The sequence below is a fragment of the Bidens hawaiensis genome, unplaced genomic scaffold (genome assembly GCF_021521415.1).
Source record: "Bidens hawaiensis isolate Kalapana, Puna unplaced genomic scaffold, B.hawaiensis_p1.1 tig00020915_1, whole genome shotgun sequence".
Lineage (NCBI taxonomy): Eukaryota > Viridiplantae > Streptophyta > Magnoliopsida > Asterales > Asteraceae > Bidens > Bidens hawaiensis.
The window spans coordinates 247,679-273,256 of record NW_027493228.1 but is presented as its reverse complement, the minus strand read 5'-3'; the positions used below and the strand labels follow the sequence as shown (position 1 = coordinate 273,256).

The 25,578-nt window shown below is 36.7% G+C and overlaps 4 protein-coding genes across 4 annotated transcripts in view; 1 reads left to right on the top strand and 3 right to left on the bottom strand.

The window, feature by feature from the left end:
• The first annotated feature begins 944 nt into the window (after window positions 1–944).
• On the top strand, window positions 945–2,115 carry LOC143562140 (expansin-like B1). The gene is made up of 5 exons (XM_077050035.1): window positions 945–1,094; window positions 1,177–1,286; window positions 1,391–1,572; window positions 1,684–1,816; window positions 1,915–2,115. Exons 1-5 carry the CDS (start codon window positions 947–949, stop codon window positions 2,113–2,115), a joined length of 774 nt encoding a protein of 257 aa, XP_076906150.1. The 5' UTR covers window positions 945–946.
• Window positions 1,744–25,578, bottom strand: part of LOC143562139 (uncharacterized) — a 78,244-nt gene continuing 54,409 nt past the window's right edge. Inside the window, exon 3 of the mRNA XM_077050034.1 lies at window positions 1,744–1,757. The gene's annotated coding sequence lies outside the window, so the exon portion shown is untranslated. The remainder of the gene's footprint in view (window positions 1,758–25,578) is intronic.
• LOC143562153 (SUPPRESSOR OF ABI3-5-like) lies at window positions 7,009–20,905 on the bottom strand. The gene is made up of 17 exons (XM_077050045.1): window positions 20,842–20,905; window positions 20,678–20,757; window positions 11,359–11,477; window positions 11,138–11,178; window positions 10,437–11,028; window positions 10,276–10,347; window positions 10,100–10,192; window positions 9,934–10,013; window positions 9,714–9,855; window positions 9,532–9,616; window positions 9,359–9,450; window positions 9,220–9,288; window positions 8,971–9,147; window positions 8,737–8,899; window positions 7,836–8,660; window positions 7,485–7,669; window positions 7,009–7,281 (listed from the first exon to the last, which is right to left on the bottom strand). The coding sequence occupies exons 3-17, from the start codon at window positions 11,404–11,406 to the stop codon at window positions 7,102–7,104; spliced, it is 2,844 nt and encodes a 947-aa protein (XP_076906160.1). The 5' UTR covers window positions 11,407–11,477; window positions 20,678–20,757; window positions 20,842–20,905; the 3' UTR covers window positions 7,009–7,101.
• On the bottom strand, window positions 12,695–13,183 carry LOC143562154 (secreted RxLR effector protein 161-like). The gene has a single exon (XM_077050047.1). It carries the CDS (start codon window positions 13,181–13,183, stop codon window positions 12,695–12,697), a length of 489 nt encoding a protein of 162 aa, XP_076906162.1.

Here is a 25,578-nt window from a genome sequence, read left to right as displayed (position 1 = left end):
TAGTGCTAAACCACCAAACTGGCCTCACTGTTTTCCTTGTATTCCAAGCAAACTTTTTGTGTTTTCAAATTTACTATTTTGTGGCTTCAAATCCACTACCAACTCTCTTTCTTTGTCTAACACATGGTCAAAGTCAAAATGGTGTAACCGGTAGAGTTCTTGATCATATTTGATGTAAAAAACATGAACAATGACGGTGAATTTTTTAAATTAGCAGGTGATTTAGAACTCGGCTAAGTATTTATATACTTGTGCAGTTGTACACATTTTGCTACCTCATGCATTTAACACACGAAGTTCGCTTAGGTGGAAAGCGAATTAATAAAGTTTGATGAAAAACTGTAAACGATGGGTTAAATTTTGATGGAAAACTGTATATAGTGCGCGCTTATCGGGTGTCACACCAATCAACTCCAAAAACAAAATGTAAGAACTTGTATGAGTTCTCTTGCTGTGGCAGCTAATTAACTGCCTAGCTAAAAGTGCATAACCTTTGTAAAAAAATAAAATAAATAAAAATAAAATAAAAATACTTAGCTGAATCGTAAACCAGCTACTGATTATCTATATTAATCGTCTAACGAGAACACAATAATGTAAGCATGACGTAACGCTCATTATATATGATAGAAAATGAAAATACTAAGAGGTCCGTTCATATCATCGTCGTCGTCTTATCAATTCTCATAAAAAAAGTAAATTAGTAAAATATTCAAGAATAGTCAAAGTGTTTTCATGAAGTTTCCTTATCTAAGCAGGTTGATGAGAATAATAAAATTCCTTCATTCAAGTATTCAACACAAAATGTCAAGACCATAGAATCTTTTACCAACTAAAATAATCTCATAGTATTGTCACTATAAATAGCACCACCTTATGTTTAACACCTTACATACCAAAACAAATTTGCATCATTTCTCTTGTGTAATAAGCTTCCATTAATCAAATGGCATTTTCACTCCATGTTTTGTTCATAGTTTCTGCATTAATCGTTTCCCTGCTAACTCCAGCACAAGGTGACACTACTTCTGGTAGCTCGTTCATTCATTCTCGCGCAGCACACTACCCGGATTCTGATGAAAAAGGCTCAGAAAGTGAGAACCAAAACATATATAAACATGCATACGCGTATATCGTATATCATTATAACCTTTTCATGATTCTTTGATAATGTAGCAGCTGGGAGATGTGGATATGGTTCATTTGGAGCAACAATTAACTATGGAAATGTGGCAGCTGCGTCCGATCTTTATCGGGATGGTGTAGGCTGTGGTGCTTGCTATCAGGTTATATAAGCATTTGTTTATATCTAAGACATTTTTCTCTATGCATATGTAACTAAAAGTTACTAAAAGATTTTTCTTTATATGAAATAAATAAATAATTTCAGGTAAGGTGCACAAACATTAAAGATTGCTCAGATGAAGGAGTGACTGTTATTATAACCGACCAAGGATCCAGTGACCGTACAGATTTCATTATGAGCAAGAAAGCGTTTCGTAAAATGGGTCAGAATGAATATGCAGCATCATCTCTACTATCACAAGGAATTGTGGATATTGAGTATAGGAGGTACAAGATTCAATTTTTAATTTTATTTTGTGTTACCAACATAAAAAAGTTAAACATGTACAAAAGAATAATTTACTTTAGAACTTTAATAATTAATTTCCACCTCCACAGGGTATCATGCAGCTACCCAAACTATAACATCACAATAAAGATTGATGAAAACAGTGACTACCCATATTATCTAGCTTTTGTTATATGGTATCAACAAGGCCAAAAGGATATCACTGCAGTGCAACTATGTGAGGTAAGTTTATATGTTTTTGTAAATATATATTATGATCAAAGTATTTTGTACTTATACTGTGGTCTAATGTTGTCATGGTATATATTATTTATATGCAGACCAACAATTTCAGTTGCAAATTACTGGACAGAAGCTACGGATCAGTGTTCACGACAACATCGCCACCTAGTGGACCGTTGTCTCTAAGAATGCTATTTAGCGGTGACGATGGAGATGAAAACTGGGTTGTTCCAGTTAATTCAATACCTGGAAACTGGAAGAAGGGGGATATATATGATACAGGAGTACAAGTAGAATAACCAGTTAACCGCGCATATGCATTTATAGGGAATTTTTTCTTTACTAATACGTTCAAAAGATGCGAAGAATAAAAGAGACGGGATTTGTCTCTAGCATATTATTTAAGGTTGATATAAGTTGGTTAAAATTGTTTCAAAATTCGTTATTGTGTTTATTGTTCTTTGTTATTGTAAGAAGAACAAGCCAAAGTAATACAAAAATGTGTTAATTTATTTAAGTAGGTTTTTGTTTGTCTCAATGGGAAAATAACTTTCAAAAGAAAATGATTGTTGATTTGCTGGAAATAAAAATCTTATCTTTATTCATTTGTGGATATAAAAAAGTTCTTTTAAGGAAAAAGCTATGATGCAACTTCCTTGAACTATGGAGTGGGAAATCTGCCCTTGAGCATCCACATCAAAATATGCATAAATTTCATGTGTTCACCAAGTTCACATATGAAAATTTCTTAAAAAATATCATAAAAGATTATCACTACTAAAAAAAAATAAAAAAATAAAAACAGGAGCTTCACTAATGGACGATTCCATCACAATTCCATCATCACTGGCGAGAATCCATATATCTTTGTTGGTATATTGATCGTGGGTGATGCTCTTTCCGATGGTACACTGACGGACACATTTTCAATAAATTACGATGGACATTCTCTGGCCAAAGTTTGTTTATAGACGGATTTGCCATCGGTAATCCGCTTGTAAGATTCAAAATTTTAAAAAGATAATAAAAAATTTAAATTTCCAACAATAAAATTCAATAAGTCTACAAATTATATTTAATATTTAAAATGTGATTACAGTTTCCCAAATTTTATATTGCCATATATGAAATTATATTATATTATATTATATATTAAAATGCATTCGGGGTTTCTCTCAAATTAGCTATTGTAGCATCTTGGTATAACTCATCTATCAAACATGTAGTACAACCATTGAATGCAGGTTTCAACTACACGCATCAGTGAGGATTTAAAGCCACGCGTGTGGCCTCAAATAGAGAGGTTGAGAGTTGGGTCACACGTGTCTCGCTTTGCTTTGCTTTTCTTTTCTTTATATCTTCGTCACAAAAGCCACCCACAAAACTAAGTTGAAATCACACCGCCTTCATCCTCCTTCTCTGGATGCTTTCGGGAGGTATAAGACTTTATTGTTGCGGAGGAATTCAACAATTTGCTTGGAGACATGGGAGCGGGTAATGAAGTTTAGTTCGTCAGTCGCCAATTTTTAGAATTCCAGGTTACCTTTTTTGTTACGGGACTTGTTCCACATTGGTTGTATAGGCAACTAATGCGGAGTTTATAAGCCAAATGGTATCAGACTAGAGTTCTTTTGTTTGGCTTCTTAACATTAGTATAAGAGCCATCCTCGGAGTGGTGGCCTACATTACGACGTGTTCGTGTAGGGATATGGCACCCTTTGATACTAACGATGGTAAGCAAGTGGGTAATCTATTCATGCATTTTGATTTATGAAAATGGTTAATGTGGTACTTACATATTATTATTCATGATAATAACATGATCCCTATACTTGATTCTGTTTGATGCTGAAAGCATTTTGATTTATGAAAATGGTTAATGTGATACATATTATTTGTTTTATTGAACAGATTTTGGAACACCCAAGTGAAATTAATGCCCTATCATTACGACGTGTTCGTGTTCTCAATTTTTGATAATGGTCCATATTTTGTAATTTATCGAGGCCATCTCTTACCGCTGAACCTATGGCCATGTTGACAGGCTTGGGCGATAAACACGACGACACTTGCGGGGCCAAAAGGCGCGATGGCAGCCTCTGCAAGTCCAGTAGCGACAAGTGCCTGATTTGTCTTTAAACTTTTTTTTTTTTTTTCTTTAACTAAACTTATCAACCTTGGTTGTAAAGTTGATCTAAAGTTGGTGGTTAAAGCAATATTAAACTTGGGTTTATTTGGTAATGCATTCGAGTCAGTTGACGTGCCCCGCTGCAACGCGCGGGTACGCTTACTTGTTTTAATTTACATTAATTACAAAGGTACAATAAACAATGTCAAGCTCTCTATATTATCTTGCCTTAGCACCTCTCTAGTGATGACAAACTCTCGAGTATAATAACTTCATGAATCTTGATCCATATCAGGAACATTGTTTCATCCTCTATATATTTCTGGTCCTCCTCCGTTTGCTTATTTAGCTTCTCTACTTCCGTCACACACGTCCATCTATGTTATCCCGCCATATCACATCTTTAGTGACGACATACTTTCGAGTATGAGATCTTCAAGAATCCTAATGTCTTTCATGGTGCGACATTTAAAAGCTCTGTTTCCAAAGAGAGTTCAATGAGAACCTCAATTTTCGGTATCCAGCCTCCTCATACATGTCATCAAGATTCTTCCCATTTTACTGCCAATCATATGTAGTGGTTCTAAAGCTCAAGAACACATAAACATTGTTGTGGTTTAAATTCTAAAAAAAAAAAAAATTAAAAGCCACAATTAAGAGTTTGACTGTTTGAGGGTTATCCATACTGGCACCTAGAATATTAGAACTAATAAACAGTCATACATACAAACACATATCATACACACATGTACACAAATTAAAAATAAGTATCATTCATATCATATTATACATACACATATCATACACACACACATACATGCATACATACACACATACATATATACATACACACACACACAAATTAAAATCAAGTAACAATTTACCATATAAACATATCATATCATACATACACATACATATATAAAACATACAGGCATACATACACCCTTTATATGTCAAAACTACATTGCATTTCATTTTGTTGCAGATAAATTACATTGCATTTGAATATGTGATATTAAGAGAGCTTTATACTATATGACAAATCTTAAACATAAATTTTCAAGACCACAGTTAATGTAGGGTTTGATGTAAGAAGTAGAAATTTTGGTTACTAGTGCTTTCACAAGTGTAGGGCTTTGTTTATGGACCAACACACCAATGTCTCACTTTGTTAAGATAAGTAACGACTCCCCATGTGTCAATGAATCACCTCACGCAAACAAAAAGAAGGCATTCAGTTGTAAGCCGCATACAAAAACGAGGATTTCAAGACCACCTCGATAGTGCATCTTCGTTTTTCAAGGTGACTTACCATGTATAAATGGCGATATATACCAAATACGAATAAGCAGTTATATTCCAAGGCCCCAATTCCAACATTTTAACCACCACCAAACCAACATCAAGAGAAGGGGGGGGGGGGGGGGGGGGGGGGGGGGGGTTAACAAAGTAACATTTTGTTTGCTATTTAGAACGAATTGGAGAGTGGTATAAATAGATATCCTTACCGAAGGAAGTCCCTTGGAAATTTATTAGACAAATTCTGTTTCTAAATTCTAAATAATTAACCATTTGCGAGTGACAGCCATTTTGGACGTTGTAAGGTTTCCAACGGACAAGCCATCAGTTACCAATACCAAACAAATGTTTTAACAATCAAGCCACCTGAAAAGTCTTTCGGGAAACACTACAGTCGACAAATGGCCGACAACTTTTAAAATAAAAATGTATTTTTACGGTATATGTCGTTGATCCATCAATGAACTTTCTGGTGGGAGTCTCCCATGGATATTTTCCGTCAATGAAGCCCATAACTTTGTACAAAAAACATTACAGTTATGCTGCATGAAAGAGTCCATGTACATATCTAAACTGGAATTTTATGTATTATGCGTAGTATTTTTTGTGGTTTTTATCTTGTGTTTTACTTAGCAATGAGAATCGAGAAACCATTTCTTTACAAAAGACCGACCTCGCTTTTAAAAATTGGTCCATGCCATCGTTTGCAAAAGGACATGTTATGTAATAATTAATTTAGGCCATACAAATCCAACGTGGGAAAAGATCATAAAAAAGAATTCCAAATCAATTTTTATATTATACCATTTTAACAAATTTAAATTCATTTTAAACTAGAAATATGTTGAATGTATTTATATATATTTATTAATAAAGATTTCTTTTAAATTTAATAATGTAAATAAAACTTAATAGTTATTAAATAAAACCTTTTATACAATACTTATTAATTATGTAAAATAATTAGATATATTATGTATTTTAAATGTATTAATTAATAAGATAAGATATATATGTATATCTTATATTAAAAATTCTTTTTAAATAATAACCTTTATAACTTTGTTTATTAATCTAATACATACATATATATAGTTTAAACCAAGGTTCAGAAACGTGTTTAGTTAGTCGGTTTTTACAGTGGGGGGGGGGGGGGGGGGGGCTAACAAAAGTATAAAACATGTGTAATGCTCTAACCAAGTTTTTAATTATTATTTAAGTTTTTTATATATAAAAGATCTGATCCTACCTCTTTCCCCCTCGGCACCATTGCTAGGGCCGGCGCCCTCATTCCACTAGTGTAATGGTGTTCAGCATTATACAAGACTACAATGTGATGTAAAATGGAATTTAACAGCCACAACACTCGGTCTAGGGTGATATCTAGCTTTGTGACCAAAGCAGCAAGCTCATCTACCTGTCTATCAAAACGTTCGATTATATACTAATTAAAAAAACTCGTAAAACTATCATATTCATATTCATATTCATATTCATATTCACGACCATTATGAATTAAATGCATAATTTACCATGATCACCTCTTAAAATAATTATAACCAAAAAACGAACCAAAATTCGTTTTCTTATTAAAAAAAATGTAACTAACAAATCATATGGCACTCTGGCACTTATCTTAATTTTACATAAAACATTCATAAAGCCCCATTTAGTTCAAACATCCACAAATTCGACCACCAACAAAATTCGTAAAATCACAAACAAACAAAAAAATCGACGAAAATGAAAAAGACCAAGCATTCATCAGCAGTGTAACATGGCTTCCAAGTTCCAACACTACTCATTTACCAAATCTAAACCAACCTATTATTATTATAATTATTATCATTACCACTTAAGACATCTCTCTGAATCTAGCAAGAGCTTTCTTCTGAATCAAGGTCCGGTAGCTATCACTTGCTTGCACCTCAAGGCTTGGGTCCAACTTCTTGGGTTGACTCCCGAGTCCCGCTCTCTTCTCAGTCGCCTGTGCCTGCACCGGCTCCACCATCCCACTCCCATCTTTCCCCAACCCCTGCTCATCAAATCACAAAAACAAAACAAAAAACAATCCCCCATTCTATGTTAGAAACTGTCAGCATTATATATATTATGCCACCTGTTCCACCTTTTCCAAGATTTCAACCACATCTACAAAATGTTTGTGGGCCCACCCAATCCAACCCATACTAAATTATAAAATTAAAGAATGTGAAAATTTTAAGTAAAAAAAATTACCAAGCCTTCTTGCCAACCCATGTTGCGAAGCATTCGGTTACCGACATTAGTCTCGTCAATCGCCTTCTCAGCTGTAATTACATCATAGCTCTGAATATTATCATCACCGCCGCCGCCACGTCCGCCAACGCCAGGTGGAAAGGGCATGGAATCCATTCCTCCTCTTTTCAAAGCTGACTCTCGATCTTACCGTTTCAAACATTTTAAAAAACAAAAGATTTCCACACAAAGTCAATACATAAAAAATAACATTACTGAAATAGTCAATAGCCCATGAACGCTCTTCATTGTTTTAGATTCTACCAAAAAAAACAAAGAAAAGAAAAACAAAAATAATTTAAAGGCGCTTACTTGGATCACCGGATCCGAGATCGGTTGTATCATCGACAAAAGATGAGCCGTACAAACTCCTCCGTTCAGCGGCCCGGTCCCTATAAGTAGTAGTATGGGTCTGTTCTTTAACTGCTGACTGAACAGGCAACTCAGAAAACCGTCTTTTACCACTCGCGGTTGACGCTGGTGATGTGTAAGAACCGAGAGCCGATGCATCGGTTCTAAACGGGACTGCAGAAGTTTGTGCTTCTGTAACTGTTGATGGTGATGATGATGATGTCACATATGTGGACCCTCTTATTACACCTCTTAATGTTCCTCCAGATATGCTAGCTGCAGGCCTGGGGATCTCCTGGGCATCTTGTGGGACCGGGTTGTCAATTGTTATTTTGCCCTTGGTTGATGGTGGAACGAGATTAGAATTTTCTTCCATTATGCCAGGTGGTGGATTGCCAACAAGCGCCACACGGGGCGCTTTACTTTCATGACTTCTTTGTTTCCACATAGACAAAACATTACTCATTTTTTTCTTATTTGCTAAGATACTACTTTTTGAAGTGAGTTTTATTTCTTTCATTTTTTCTTTTTCTTTTTTCTCCGCGGCTATGACAGCAGCAGCCGCTGCCTGGACAGCGTCTGGTAACGAGGTGGTCTTATCACTTGATGTTATTGTGGCTGCTGGAGCGGATATAACTACTTTTCTGGCATTGGAACCGTCAGATGACTTGGCGGTTTCGGTTTCTTTTCCAGCTGCTTTATCGCTCTGATCATTACACGGGACGTATTGTTGAGTTTGGTGATCGTAAGAATACCAAATTCCATTATTGCCATCATAGTACAGACCTGTCATAACAAAATAAACATGTTAAACAATGTGTCAATATTGTAATAATAAAAAGGATAAGCAAATAAAGAGGACCTGTATTTCCATCATAATAAAATCCAGAAGCAGCATCATAGTAATAACCAGATGCTTCATCCCAAACGAAGCCAGATTGTGGAGCGGAAGCATCCTTTGGATCTCCATTAGATTGTTTGTCATCTGGATTATACTCTTTCGGGGCCCATCCAGCAGCATCATACTACATAAAATATAAACAATATAAATAAAGTAAAAACAAATAGCCATGTATTTAATATTTTATAATATTACCTGCTGAGAAAACGCTGCAGCCTCGATTGCTGCAGCAGCAAGGCTGCTAGAGTGAGATGAAGATGCACCAGCTCCTGGCCCTAGAATGCTTTTAGCATATGCTACTCGTAAAACTTGACCATTTTTTTCAAGTGTGGTCCCGTTTGTTGCCTCAAGAGCTTTGGTGGCATCATCAACCTAAAAAAAGTGTTTTTATGCACAATTTTCTTGAATTAGGGAAGAGGGGTAGTTATTAAGATATAAACTTACAGAATTAAAATGTACAAATGCAAATCCCCTTGAAACATGAGTAAATTTGTCTTTGACAAGGCGAAGTTCCTGCGAATACATTATTAGTAAACAAATGAACTTTTAATAAAATATAAACTAAATTGACAGCCTTTTATACCTTAACTGGAGCGTGTTTAGAAAACTCATAGCGAATCATATCCTCTGCAGCATCTTCATCCAATCCTCTTACAACCAAAACATGCGTGGGGCCTAAAAGTATAATTATGATAATTTAAAAAGCTGTTTCATATGAACCTTAATGATGGCAATTTGAATAGTGGAGAAACTAACCTGTCTCTCCTTTCTTACCAAATGAAGCATGATTTGATGATGTCATGTCAGCAGGAGGAGCGTCATCTGTCCTAGGTTCATTACACTGATTCAAAACAGCCAAAAAAAGAACTGAATTAATACTAACCATCTCAAACTACTATAAAGCATACTTTTTGAGATATAAAAGAGTAAAAGACCACCTGAAAACAAGATGTTCTCCTAGCAAAATTAACGCATCCACATATCATGCACATCCAATCAGAAATAAGTGTTGTGCTTTTGTGGCTCATATAACTCGCCCTCGAAGAACCATCTGACCCAAAGGGAGGTCCACCTGGCTTACTGTAGTATTAAAAACAAGCATACTATTAGATTAAATGTTCCATTATAAAGAAACACAAATATGAAATAGAACTATACCTGTACTCAAAAAATAGAGTCCTACCATCAACAGCAAGGCCCTCTTCTCCAACTTTATCCATCATCCTGCGTGCAGCTCCCTGATTTAAATAAATATAACAAACGAAGGTTTAAAAATTCCATACGCAACACGTACACACTAAAAACTATAAACAAAAAGCAATACCGAGGTAGGAAAATCTACAAATGCAAATCCACGGGAAATACCAGAACTTCGTTCCTTAATAACACGCACATGACGAAGTGGTCCCCACTCAGCCTAGTTAATGATATAAGAAATAATAAACTAAACAATAGTAAGACAATTATAACATATTGTAAAGAGATAAGTGAAAAAAGTACAAGAATTTGATGCAAATCTTCTTCTGTTGTCTTTTGGGACAAGCCCTTCACAACAACAGTAGCAGATGGAGCCTGCAAAAATGATAATCAATAGTCATTGAGCTAATAGTATAAAACCTAACAATTTTTTTACATTATTGAAGTTCAATTTTAACGCGCACCGCTGAATAATATTCATGATGGCGGCTTTTATCACGATCTCTTCTTCTATCTGACCTGTCATACCAATCATCATCATAACTGTCCTCTCTATAGCTTCTCCCACGACTACGACTTCTTGGAGTTCTAGATCTAGATCTAGACCTAACACGGTCATCATGTCCACGTGACCGAGACCGGGACCGCTCATGCCTTTTGTATGGACTCAGGTCCCGTTTTCTATCGTGCGAGTCACGCCTTCGCCGCCCGCCGTCTCGCCTACCACCTTTGTCATAATCAGAATCATAACTGTGTCTTCCATTATCATAATCTCTCTCACTACTGTCTTCCCTGCTTTGTGAAACACGTGGTCTATAATCATAATCATCATATGCATAATCATCACGATCCCTTCCACTATATCTATGAGACCTCTCGTATCCACCATCATCATAGTAATCACCTTCGCGATACTGATACTTGTCCTCATAACCCCGTCTACTTGTTTGAGGCCAGCCTCCGCCAGCTGGCGGTTGAAAGGCGTTTCTTGAATATATATCATCTCTTGGTAAACGTTCATCTATATACCTCCGATCATCGTATGGATCACCCACCCTGCAAATTGAATAATATCCCAGATGCAAACACGAGAAAAACAGTGATATAATAGATCATGAGCAATATGTATGTTATAATCAAGGATAGCTCAATTTGGATAACTAACCGAAAAATTGGATCATGAGCTGCAGGATAGCGATCGAGGGCCTGTGGATTCAAGAAATGAAGGTGTGTCAGCAAGATTAAAAGAATGGAAGTAGAAGGCAAATCGATTCCATATCCTCACTGTCCCATGGCTTTATCTCACAGTCACAAAAAGCCCTAATATCTTTGTATTCATTCGTATATGATCCCATATATGTCATTTAAAAAAGAAACCACAATTACGCTGTTATTTTCCCATCCATGCTGAGGACCATAGCGACCCGAATCCATTTTGAAATGACCCGTGAATGTTTACCCCTGCAAAGCTCTTGATGATTGCTTATTGTATAAACCTTTTTTTCCTGTAATGGATGCACAAACAGATAGTTATGCTACAGTAAGCTGAGATGCAATAGTCAACATTTGGCCTCCCATTTTACTCGATTCGTCAAAGATCTAATTTCTTCCTAGAAATATCCATCTTTCATCTCCTTATAATACATAAATTATGGCTCTTGAAGAAGACCAAGCAACTCAGCAAGATTTTCAGATATAACTATCAACTACGGATAACCTTCGGCCAAAAAATCCCCACAGAACGTAACTATTAACAAAATCCAAAATTCATTTATGGTATTCACAAATAACAGCCCACTTTTAAAAATTGATTACCAATAGCTACTCATAAAACACATATTGACCTCCATAAAAACAGAATTAATGGAGAATTTTGATTTTGGTGGTAGCCTAGAAACACCTTGAATGTGCAATAGCAAAGTGAAACCGTAGAAAGTTTGGTGCTAGTGATCAACATACTCCCAAAACATAAAATTCTACTTAAATACTGATACCTAAACAAAGACAATAACCACCAATTCACAAACCTATAGATCAAAGTAGTCCAAAACTAAGTAGCAAAAATCTAAAATCCATGCATTCACCAACTTTGAGTTTCACCTGACCCTCCTTTATTGTCCTAAACATCTTAATTCTTAACACAAATCTCACTCCTAATTTGTTAAAAGCAAATCCTATGAATAAAAAATAAGTATTTGCGCTTAACCAGCTGGAGCCAAGTATACTGTTGGTCACAATTGGATCTTGAACTAGAAAAACAAAACAGAAAATATGGACCAGATTTCTACAAACTTTTGTAGTTGTATTTCTTATAAAAACTTATTTGTAGTAGTGGTAGTGGCAGTGGTACATAATCAAAGAAACAAACCCTCTATTTATAGAGTGGGAAACACAAAACTACTTGACACACAAGTTGATCTTACACCCTTATCCTACCCACTTGTTATCTTCTGCAGATTTACTTAAGCAAGCAACCAGAATTTTCAGTCCACTTGGCTTGCAACTTGTTTTATCTTTTCTACTAAACTTTAACCCAAAGTTAAATATGAAAACTGCTTTTACCGGCTGGTAAAAACCGAACTGAACAGTAACACGGAATCAACTAACATTCACCCCCTTGATTCCGTTCTTCAAAGCTGTTAGGTCTTCAACTCCTAGCATTTCCCTCATCTCGATAAACTTGACTCTTGGTAAGGCTTTAGTCAAAATATCGGCTTTCTGTTCATCTCCACTCACGTGCTCTATCTTCACCAAATTCTTTTCCACACATTCTCGGATGAAGTGATAGTATCAATATGTTTGCTTCGTCCGTGAAAAATACTGGATTTTTCATTAACAAGATTGCAGACTTGTTATCCACACGTAGTGTTATAGCTTCCACACTTTTCTCAGTTATCTCCTCTAATAGACCTTTCAACCAGATTGCTTGACAAGCTGTAGCGGTTGCAGCTATAAATTCAGCTTCACAAGATGACAAAGCAACTGTATTTTGCTTCTGACTACACCATGCTATCGGACCACCCCCGTAATAGAACACCATTCCTGTTCTGCTCTTACCATCCATACGATCAGTCGCATGAGAGCTGTCACTGTAGCCTACTAACTTTGCATCTCCATTTTTCTTGTAACGAATCCCGAAATCAATCGTGCCTTTCACATACCTCATCACATGTTTCACAGCTTGTGAATGTGATGTCTTTGGGGACTCCATAAAACGACTAGCTATACCAACCGCATAACTAATATCTGGTCGTGTGTGTGTTAAATATAGAAGACAGCCAATTATTCTTCGATATTCAATGGCATTAACACACTCTTGATCCTCATCTTTCCCGAGTTTTAGACTTGGGTCCATAGGACATTTTGTAGGATTGCATTCCCACGAATTTGCATCTTGAGAATTCTCGTGGCATAACCTGCTTGCTTCAAAGTAATACCCGTCTTGTCTTGTTTAACTTCTACTCCCAAGTAGTAAGTTAACAATCCCAAATCACTCATTTCAAAGTTGTCTTGCATCTGTCTTTTGAATGCATTTATCTCATCTTTACAAGGCCCTGTGATGATTAAATCATCCACATAAACTCCCACAATTAACGGACCAGCCTTGGCGATTCTCTTGTACACGGCATGTTCTCTTGGACGAGTAAAACCAAGTAGTTTTAGCATTGCATCCAGCTTCAAATTCCAAGCTCTCGAAGCTTGTTTCAAGCCATATAAGGCTTTGGATAGCTTATACACGAGGTGCTCTTTTCCCGGTTTCTCAAATCCTTCAAGTTGAGATACATAGACATCTTCTTTCAATTCTCCATTCAGGAATGCGGTTTTGACATCAAGATGGTGAACTTCCCACCCATCTCGTGCGGCTAGAGAAAGAAGTAACCGAACGGTTTCCATTCGGGTAACCGGAGCAAATACTTCATCATAATCGATACCGTGCTTTTGAACATAGCCCTTTGCTACAAGTCTAGCTTTGTAACGAGTTATGTCACCTTTGGTGTCTCGTTTGGCTTTGTAGACCCACTTTAGACCAATTGGTTTAACACCTTTGGGTGGTTGGACCAATTTCCAAGTGTCATTCTTCTCGATTGAATTTAATTCTTCTTGCATAGCAATTCTCCACTCCTTGCTATCTGTGGCCTCACTAAATGAACCCGGTTCTTCATTAAGTAATAGCAGGTCAGCAAGTCTGGGTCTTCAAATCGAGGTGGGTTAAACAGGATTTGTTGCAATGACTGGGTTCTTGAATAAACATTATTCAGCTGTCGAAAACCCTGGGCAGGGGTGTCATCATAATATGAGCTAAAAATTGGGCTCACATCTGATGAACTGAGCTGTACATAGCTGTTCGGACTGTTTTGGTCATTAAATGGGCTGTCCGGGCTGTCCGAACTGCCTGAATCAGCCTGCTGACTGTTCTGCAAGGGGCTGTCACGTTCAGTTGTTGGGCTGCTGGTCACAGTAATAGAACCAGGCCCGCTGTGTTCATTTTGGACAGCAGCTATCTCGCTTTGGTTGGGTGAAATCTGGGCCGAACCAAACCCGGTGGTTTGGGCTTCATCTTCAACGGTAAACTCGACCCAATCTTCTTCGTTTGTCTCGAGTTCTTTGACCCAATTCCATGGCTTGCTTTCCTCAAAGCGAACATCCCTACTTACACACACTTTTGGTTCTTGGGTTGTAAATTCTTTCCGGTTCACTCCCAAGGTACACCATAGATTCACTTCTGTCTGCCAATTTTGTTAACTGAACCGTGGGTACTTTAACATGGGCGGTACAACCGAACACTTTCAAGTGATAGGTATTGAAGTAGGAAATGTTGAGATGATTGAAATCAAATATGTAAAGTATATTATTATATTGAAGAAGATGATCTCAAGGATCTACAAAGGATAACTAACCACCGAAGTGGTCCCGGGCTATGTCCTTCTCATGCTAATGCAATGAGCCTAACAACTTACCTAATATCTTTCTTATCCTTCCTAAATGACTATTAATCCTTACTTATAAGAATAGAAATTACACTTACCCCTTCCCACAATTACAAACGACTACTAAGTATTAAGTAATAGAATAAGATCTCTATCAATACTTCCCCCATAACACAAGACTTGTCCTCAAGGCTTGATAGAAGACCCCCCACCCGGAAGAATGAACCCGTCAGCGCGGGAATCGTCCATATGCTCCAACTGACAATGCATCCCCTCGAAACCATCAGATTCATCATCCCCGAGTAACAACACACGAAGTTTTCCCTCCAGACACCTATGAGTTGGACCGTAGGGCTGTCCACACTTGTAGCATAATCCTTTCTTTCTGCGTTCCTCCCACTCGGTGCGAGATAAGGAACGAACTCCCCGATCACGACCGCCTACAAGCCCACCAGCAGGTCCATAGTTCCCAACAGTTTTGGACATCGTATTGCTCAACGAACGATGCCCAAATCCAGAATCCAATATTGGCAGCCCCGCATGTTGAGCGTACCGAAAACGAGACAGCAACGTTCTGGAATCCAATGGCCGAAGCATCAACTCAACATCCTTAGCCAAGGACATCGCCTCAATGCAAGAAGATAGACGATGCAAACGAACCCTTGGTTTGACATCATCCTTCAATCCCGCGATAAAATACCCGATAATTTGGGACTCTAGTAAACGAGGAACTAAGGACAACAGATACTCGAAATCATCTATGTAATCAAAGATTGAATATGCTTGTTGAATAGTGGCTAAGTGTTCATATGGATTCTGAATTTCTAATCCACTAAATCGTTGCAATAATTCACCCTGAAATTCCACCCAAGAGAGAGAATCATGAACCTGAGTGACAATGGTGAACCAGTGTTGAGTGTTGCCCACCATGCTCAATTCTGGAATCCAATGGCCGAAGCATCAACTCAACATCCTTAGCCAAGGACATCGCCTCAATGCAAGAAGATAGACGATGCAAACGAACCCTTGGTTTGACATCATCCTTCAATCCCGCGATAAAATACCCGATAATTTGGGACTCTAGTAAACGAGGAACTAAGGACAACAGATACTCGAAATCATCTATGTAATCAAAGATTGAATATGCTTGTTGAATAGTGGCTAAGTGTTCATATGGATTCTGAATTTCTAATCCACTAAATCGTTGCAATAATTCACCCTGAAATTCCACCCAAGAGAGAGAATCATGAACCTGAGTGACAATGGTGAACCAGTGTTGAGTGTTGCCCACCATGCTCAATTGAGCCAATTAAATGCGTGATTCCGCCGGCGTGCCATTGATGTCGAAATAGAGGTTTGCCTTTTGGATCCACCCCTGAGGATCGAAACCATTGAACTCCGGTAACTTGACCTTCTTCACCGCCCAAGGCAAACCAAACGGTGCAACATTATCAGAACTGGAATCTAACGGCAGTTGTGACGGAAACCCACCATTTCCGGAAAGACCAGATCCAGATGCTGGAGAACTGATCGAACGTTTATCCTGTTGCTTCATCCAATCAAGGACGGTTTTCTGAAATTCATTTGATTCCGATCGAGCCGCAGCCAACGACGCCTTAATCTCGGCAACATCCTGCAGTAATTGATGGATCTGCTGGTCATGAGTATCGAGGCAAGCTGTTTGATTCACCATAATTGAGCATGAAATTGAAGAAATAAAATGGAGGAATTCGGAGATATAAACCGTAATGAGAAATTGGATTCAGATCTGATAATCAAAACGGGAACTAATTGGATCTGAGATCCGAATGGGAGCACAGATCTGGAAATTTAAATTGTAAGGAAAACAGAGGTGCGAACACAGATCTGGAAGGTGAAATTGAAAGGGAAGCAGAAGTCCGGCAGGTCGGACCAACGATAGGTATTAAATTAGGAAATGTTGAGATGATTGAAATCAAATATGTAAAGTATATTATTATATTGAAGAAGATGATCTCAAGGATCTACAAAGGATAACTAACCACCGAAGTGGTCCCGGGCTATGCCCTTCTCATGCTAATGCAATGAGCCTAACAACTTACCTAATATCTTTCTTATCCTTCCTAAATGACTATTGATCCTTACTTATAAGAATAGAAATTACACTTACCCCCTCCCACAATTACGAACGACTATTAAGTATTAAGTAATAGAATAAGATCTCTATCAGTCCCAAATTCGGCTTTCGTCCTTTTAACGCTTTATACGGGGTCTTCTTTCCCAAAGCTTTTGTGGGTGTTCGGTTCAAGATGTAAACCGAATGTCGTACGCCCTCTCCCCACAACCATTGTGGTAGCTTGAATGCCTTCATCATCGATCTTGTCATTCCAAGTATCGTTTGATTTCTTCGTTCAACTACACCGTTTTGCTGCGGTGCATATGGTGCGGTTAAGTACCGATTTATACCATCTTTGCTGCACAATTGTTCGAAGTTTGTAGACACAAACTCTCTTCCACGATCCGTTCTCAAGGCCTTGATTTTATAACCCGTTTCAACCTCAACAGATTTCTTGAACTTAGCAAATGCTTCCAAAGCTTGATCTTTCGACTTTATCATGTATACCCACATGAATCTACGCCAGATGGTGTGCAAGGTGTAATAGGACCGCAAAGATCAGCATGTACTAGTTCAAGGGGTTGTTTTGCTTGATACGAGGCATGAGACGGAAGTGGGAGCCTTCGTTGCTTCCCAACCAGACAACTTTCACAAAGTTGTGACTTGTGGTTTATGCTTGGAACCCTAATCACCAATTTTTCTTGTGTCATCATTCTCATGACACCAAAGTTTAAATGCCCGGTACGAGCATGCCAAAATCCAAGCTGTCTCGTTCATTTTAGAAAATAAACAGGTTGGTAAAACAACATGAAGACACACTTTATAGAGCCGGTTTGGAGACCTCTTGACCTTCATTAACGCTGCACCGGATCGATCATAGAGTGAGAGATAACCATTCTCAATATTTGTCTTGCATCCAACCTCATCAAATTGCCCGAGACTCAATATGTTATTACATAAATCTAGAATGTAATAAACATTAGTTATGAGTCTTTGATCGCCATTTTTACACTGAAGAAGAATCGACCCTTTGCCTCTGATTTCAGCTGCCGAACCATCTCCAAACTTTACACGCCCTATCGTTTTTTCATCGAGTTCACTAAAGTAAATCCGTTCACCGGTCATGTGATTGCTTGCACCATTATCTAAGTACCAAATGCCTTTCTCGGTACTGTCTTTGGCATATTCGCTAGGAAATACCTTTTCCTTATTCAACATTACCAAATCTTGTGCATACTTTACCATCAGTAAAGTAGCATCATCATCCTCCCTTGCCAAATTGGCTTCGCCTTCGGTTCTTCTCGGAGCCCGACAATCGGCTACAAAGTAACCGAGCCTGTCACAGTTGTAACACCTTTTGCCATTTTGATCAGCCTGTTCTGGCCTTTGATTATTATTCGAGGGATGTCTACCTCCTCGTCCGCGGCTGCCAAGTCTACCGCGACCTCAACCACGACCACGGTGATTGATTGGAGCTAATCCTCGACCTCTGCCGACTTGTTTCGTCTCAGATATGTGCTTCTCTTGCCACTCAGATCTGGTTAGTAATAACTGACCCGAAGAGTCTTCGGCTGCTCTAACGGGTTTGATACGTTCTTCGTATGCTTTGAGTCGTCCGACGATCTCTTCAAATGGCATAGTATTCAGGTCATACTGTTCTATTGTAGCAACAATAGGAAGAAATCTAGTTGGTGCGGAAGTCAACAACTTCTTTACTAGCACCTTTTCTTCAATCGTCGTTCCAAGTGTTTGGAACTTGGACACAATCCCACCAATCTTGCTAGCATAATCATCAATGCTAACAGCCTCCTTCATGCTCAATAATTCAAACTCTCGGTTAAGAGTTTGAATCCGAGCTTGTTGTAACCCTTTCAGCAACAAGATACCGAACTTTAAGGGCGTTCCACACGTCCTTAGCCTCCTTGTGACAAGCAACTTGCAACAAGATGTCTTCCAGCAGCGCCTGGAAGATGAAAGCCCTTGCTTTCTTCCTGACTTTGACATCCACGTCATCTCCTTCAGATGGTTCTATGGCATCCCATATTTCTTGGGCATCCATGAACGACTCCATCTTGATAGCCCAAGAGGTATAGTTCATTGTACTTAGTAACGGACATTGGTACGATGTTGTTCCCCCAACTTCTCTGATTGTAACAGCTGAGTTTCGATCTGCGGTGGCACTGCTGCTGCTGCTTGAATCAGCCATACGGACTGCTGGTCAGATTCGTTTTTTATCAGATTCTGGGCTGGAACAGGGATTATGGCTGGTGAACAGGCCGACACCTTCAACCTATGTGATTGGCGGTGGCTGTATTTTTCTGGACCAGTTTAACAGCTGGTTGGATCAATGAACAAGGCTCTGATACCAATTGTTGGTCACAATTGGATCTTGAACTAGAAAAACAAAACAGAAAATATGGACCAGATTTCTACTAACTTTTGTAGTTGTATTTCTTATAAAAACTTATTTGTAGTAGTGGTAGTGGTACATAATCAAAGAAACAAACCCCTCTATTTATAGAGTGGGAAACACAAAACTACTTGACACACAAGTTGATCTTACACCTTTATCCTACCCACTTGTTATCTTCTGCAGATTTACTTAAGCAAGCAACCTGAATTTTCAGTCCACTTGGCTTGCAACTTGTTTTATCTTTTCTACTCAACTTTAACCCAAAGTTAAATATGAAAACTGTTTTTACCGGCTGGTAAAAACCGAACTGAACAGTAACACGGAATCAACTAACATATACCATAATCAAAGCACAACCAACATAAAATTATCAAATAAATTTATACAGATATAAAGTTTATACACTAATCTTTTCAACTAATACAAAACTTATCATAATTTTCTTAACCTGAAAGCTCCACATGAGCACCAATTATCACAACATCACAACAATCCCAAACATTTCACAATGCAACTTAGTCGACTATAAGGATAACTAAAAACAGATATGTGCCAATTCATTACTTTATAAAAAAACACAATCAAAATAACTATCGACTAGCTAACTAGCTATTAACATTAAATTATCAAATGAATTTATACAGATAAAAAAAATTATTATACTAGTCATTTTAACTAATACAAAACTTATCATAACTTTCTTAACCTAAAAGCTTCACATGAGCACCAATTACCACAGCATCACAATAATCCCTAACATTTCACAATGCAACAAGGATAACTAAAAACATATATATGCCAATTCTTTACTTTTATAAAAAAAAAACAAAATCAAAATAACTATCGAGTAGCTATTAACATAAAATTCTCAAATGAACTTATACAGATATAAAGTTTATAACACTAATCTTTTCAACTAATACAAAACTTATCATAATTTTCTTAACCTAAAAGCTCCACATGAGCATCACAATAATCCCTAACATTTCACGATGCAATTTAATCAACAGATATATATATATATATATATAAACTCTTTCGCTTTAAATAAAACAGAATCAAATAAACTATTGAGCAGCTATCAACAGAGCAATCTAGTCCATACCTTGCACACACCTGCTAAATTCCTGTTCCACTTACAAACATAATCAAACATTACACAAATAATAAATAATTACCCTAATTTTAACATATATTAATAATAAACATCCGTAAACCCTAAATTCTCAATAATTCTATAATAAATCAATAAGAAACAGATAAACTCACAATAATTAGGCCGGAAACGCTTAATCCGATTGATCGATTCAGATGATTAGCTTCGTGAATCGAATTGACGATTACGACGACTGCGTATAACAGAATCGAACACAAATTAACATAAATCGGATATCAAAGAGATAATAAATATGTGATTTGTGAGAGGTTATAACCTAATAAGGCGGTTATCGATGGATCTGTATGTATATGGAGAATGAATGCTGGTTCATACGAAGAAGAAAAAGAAGAAGTTACCAGATAATAATAATAATAATAATATTATTAGGGCAAAGACGTATTTGATTATATGTTTTGGATCGTTACATATATGGCCCCTGTACGTTTTACTTTGCATAAAAATGGATCCGGTTTGTTTTCGTAGGGATATAAGAATGAAGATTGATACGAGTTGGAAGGTGTAACGTGTATTTTTTTTTATTTATGATTGTATCGATGAACGTGGTGGAGGTTATGAGACGCTGACAGTGCTCTGTTGATGGTTTTTTTGTCCTGTTTACAAGTGTCGTTGATAATTAGAAGTTTTTATTGCCTTATTAAGTGTTTCAGATTTACATGTCTAAGGAAAACTACAATAAAGTGATCATTGATTGTAAGTGGGTATCGATGGTTCTCATTATTGGTAATTTAGTCTATCGGTGGCTGAATGGTTGTTAGTGTAAATGAGTGTCAATAACAATTGGCGTTAGTAGCTACTAGACTATTAGTGGTAAGTATGTTACAATTGGGGTAGTATATGTCCAATGACAGACCTAGATTTTTTTTTCTTATGGGTTTGTCTTTTTTCGGTAGTAGGTTTCTCACAACTAAACGTTAGAAATTTCGAGTTGGGTCAGGTCAGGTGGAAAGTCAAATAAAGTATTCGTATTTAAATAAATAATTTAATCACATAAAATCGTGTATCAAATTCTTTTAGAAAAATCCCAACAACCAAACCTTGATATGTTTGTTTCTTAAAATTAACATTCTAACGTGTATACAAGACATGTGGTTATTAGAATAAAAAAATACGTAAAAAAAAGAAGTGGTTGGACGTAGAACCCATGACCTTTCGTTAAGAGGAATAAGGAATTTAGTAGTTTACCACTACATAATCTTAGACGTGATACCATGGGCTCATTTCAATTATTATTTCGGGTTCACTTAAAAACTTTAATTAAATTGTTTAAATCACTGGTCTCCCACCCACATAAGGTGTGTTCGTCTCTCTCTATATGTCTAAATGCCATAGTTATAACCATCAACAACCACTTGAAACATTGTGATGGTTCGTCATTTATATAAATAACTAAATTTCAAAGTCGTTCAACATTATATTAATATATTAATATGAATAGGTAAAGTTAAGAATTATCTTCATTCCTTGATCCCTAATTGATTTGAATATTTTTTTCTTAAAAAACAAGTTGGTAATCGGGTTTTTTTACTTGCAAACTAAACTCCTGATGGGTGTTTTTGGTGGAAACAAAAAAATGTTCGTACATCTCTTAGGAAATCACGAAAAACTAATGAAATCATGAAAAACGTTTTAAAGCAATTCATGAAACCCAAAAATAGTATGAAAGCTAGGTTTTGCAACTTCTAGAACCCCAATTCGGATTATTTGATAAACCTAATAAAATGTTAAATGTTTATATGTAGAAAATTAGTCTTTAAACTAAAAGATTCAATCTTTGCATTCTTTTGATGTTTTAAACTATAAGGGTTGAATCTTAATAATGGTTGTGTTTGTCAAATATTAAATTGAGCCAAAAGTTTCATATCATGTGACTTTTTAATTATATTTAATATGTGTTCAGTGTGATTGTAATTAATTTTATAGTTGTAAATTTGATCTTAATTGTTTTGGAAGCATATGTATTTTTTGTTAAAAATCTGTATGCAATAGATTACAATTCTTTTTATTTATTATTTGAAAAATCAAGACCAAAACATAAAAAACCAAGAAGATACAAAAACCAGATCAATAAACGAAAATGAGATGGATATAGAGAAGTGGAAGCATCCGTTTGTGACGGCTAAGAAACACGAAAACCTCAATTGATTCAAGATTGGATATCTTTTATATGTCAAAACTATTATTAAATGCATAGTTGTTACACACTAAGATATTTAGGGCAATTAGAATGTTCAAAAATTACAATTTATAATATGGTTGTGGTGAACACACCCCTTTTAATTTTTACTTGCCATACCATTCCCTTTAATTTTTAACTAAAGACAACTCATTTCATTATATTTTTCTTTTTATTTTTTGTTGTTAATCGTAAATTATATTAATATAAATAACGGTTTCATTAATATGATATTTTTCTCTTTGCGGAATCGAAAATAAAACTAAATATAAAATCTTAGCTTTTGATTTTAGTCTGAACGTCTGACAAGATATATTTAAACTATCCTATGTGGACGTGAATGGGGAGGCAAAGGGGCCGTATCCCCTCGGAACTAGGGATGACAAAATAACCCTAACCCGACGGGTATACTGAAACCCGAAGCATTCGGGACGGGTATACCCGAAGCCCGACGGGTATTGGGCCAAGTATGGAATTAGTTTTGAAAATTTTTCGCAGGTACGGGCCGGGTATGGGATTTGGTGATACCCGGCCTGATTACCAAAAAGACATACCCGTTTACCCGAACTATATACCCGAAATAAAAACCCAAAATTTTTTTATTATTAATTTCATTTTTTCTTAACCTTTTGCATTTAAGATATGCATTAAAAAGTATTATTTATGTTTTATATGTTATCAAGTTTATACATAAAGTTATACAAAAGTTACAGTGTTATTCTTTATTTATGATAACGTTTATATAGATGTAATGTGTCATATATTAATTGTAGTAGTTTGTATATAATTAAAAATATATACGATAACTATAATGGTAAAAATCTACTTAAAAATCCTAACGAATTTTCTTTAACAATCTAATGGGTATGCCTGATACCCGACACATACTCGGCGGGTAATGGGCCAGGTATGGGATTGGAATTTATAACTGGGTACGGGTATGGGATTAGCAATACTCTGACCGAACCCGGTCCGTTGCCATCCGTACTTAGAACACCGCCGAGGGGCAGTCTGGGAGGGGCGACTTTGGGTTGGGCTGTGGTGTGAAGACCGGGCAACATTGGCGAATTAGGGGGCCTTGCTATTTTCAACGGTCATATGACCGTTAAATTATTAAAAAAAAAATCATTCTCCTCTTTATGTACCCATCAAATTAAACCCACATTTCATTGTTTTCTGTTAACTTATAAACTTTCTTCAAAATATGGATTTCGACTCATCTTCAGCACTCGAGTATACACACGACTTTTACTACCCCAGGTCCGACGCTATTTCGGATTCCCATTCAAAAGATGAAATGATATTTGCTACGGTTCGAAAGGCTGTTCAACTCTTAGTCGAGCAATGAGAAAGCTCGCAACCACGAAGACGACGACCTTCGCTTAAACGAGATCGCAAAGGTGCTCATGACCAGTTGATAAGAGATTATTTTTCTACAGACTCGATTTTTTATCCATAAATTTTTCGGCGCCGCTTTCGGATGAATCGCTAACTACTTTAACGAACTATTGGTGATTTAGAACGTGAATATGAATATTTCCTACAAAAAGATGACCGAGACGTAAACTAGGATTTTCTCCTATGCAAAAATGCACGGTGGCTATTCATCAACTGGCATACGGGACTACGAGCAAAGCCATGGAAGAGTATTTAGAGATGTTGAAAACAATTGCTCATAAGGCCCTTTACATGTTCTACGAATGTGAGTATTATTATCATTTATGTTAACTCTATTATTTTTTTGTTAAGTTTTGTTTAATTTATTATTTTAATTTTTTATTATTAATTTTTTTTCTTATTATTAGGTATTATTGAACTCTATGGTAAAAAATATTTGAGGAGTCTGACTCAATATGACATACAAAAAATATACAAAGTTCATCAACAACATGATTTTTCTGGGATGCTTGGTAGCCTTGATTGCAAACACTAGCCTTGGGAAGCCTACCCAGTTGCTTGGCAAGGTCAACATCATTGGGGTGATTATGATAGTCCAACATTTATACTTGAGGCGGATACATCATTTGATCTCTGGATATGACATGCGCTTTTTGTTATGCCCGGCGCAAACAATGGCATAGCGGTCATACATTCATCTCCTATTTTTAACAAAGTTATAGACGGAGTTTCACCCGACTCCTCATTTTCTGCAAATGATGTCAACTACGAATATGGATGCTATCTAGTTGACGGTATTTATCTAGAGTGAGCCACTTTGGTGCTTAGTTTTACATGCCCAAATGACAATAAACGTCAATATTTCATGAAAAAACATGAGTTGACAAGACAGGACATCGAAGGGCATTCAGGGTATTAAAGAAACGCTAGAGTCACATTAAACAGCTGGCTTGTATTCACCAAAAGGATAAGTTAAGAAACATAATATATGCTTGCATTATCTTACACAATATGATATTTGGAGGACTCGGGCAAAACTATTTGTCTCAACACTAAACGCTGATGAGAAACTTGCTAATTTATTAAAAACACGAAAAGGGTACGAATCATAGTCTTCGATCGAATTTAATTGAACATCTTTAGAGGAACAAACAAATAATGGCGACGAATAACATATTTGTAGCCTTTTGGTTTAGTTTGTGTTTAATGTTTTTAAATTTATTAATATTATTTACTTATTTTTTTATTGTGTTCTAAGAAAAATGTTTAATGTTGCCTCTCGGGATGACAAACCACATAGGGGCAATATGGGCTTGAAGCAACAAAGCCCCCAGTACCCACATGATAGTGACATAACATTGTAAAATGACTTTATTAAACCCTCCATAAAGAATAATTTTATTAAATATAGAGGCTAGA

Coding starts and splice junctions, on each gene's coding strand:
- LOC143562154 (XM_077050047.1), bottom strand. CDS start 13,183: ATGGAGTCCCCAAAGACATCACATTCACAAGCTGTGAAACATGTGATG.
- LOC143562140 (XM_077050035.1), top strand. CDS start 947: ATGGCATTTTCACTCCATGTTTTGTTCATAGTTTCTGCATTAATCGTT. Junction 1,287..1,390: donor GCTGTGGTGCTTGCTATCAG/GTTATATAAGCA, acceptor AAATAATTTCAG/GTAAGGTGCACAAACATTAA. Junction 1,817..1,914: donor CTGCAGTGCAACTATGTGAG/GTAAGTTTATAT, acceptor ATTTATATGCAG/ACCAACAATTTCAGTTGCAA.
- LOC143562153 (XM_077050045.1), bottom strand. CDS start 11,406: ATGGATTCGGGTCGCTATGGTCCTCAGCATGGATGGGAAAATAACAGC. Junction 9,451..9,531: donor TGGTAAGAAAGGAGAGACAG/GTTAGTTTCTCC, acceptor TTATACTTTTAG/GCCCCACGCATGTTTTGGTT. Junction 7,282..7,484: donor TGGGTTGGCAAGAAGGCTTG/GTAATTTTTTTT, acceptor TTTGATGAGCAG/GGGTTGGGGAAAGATGGGAG.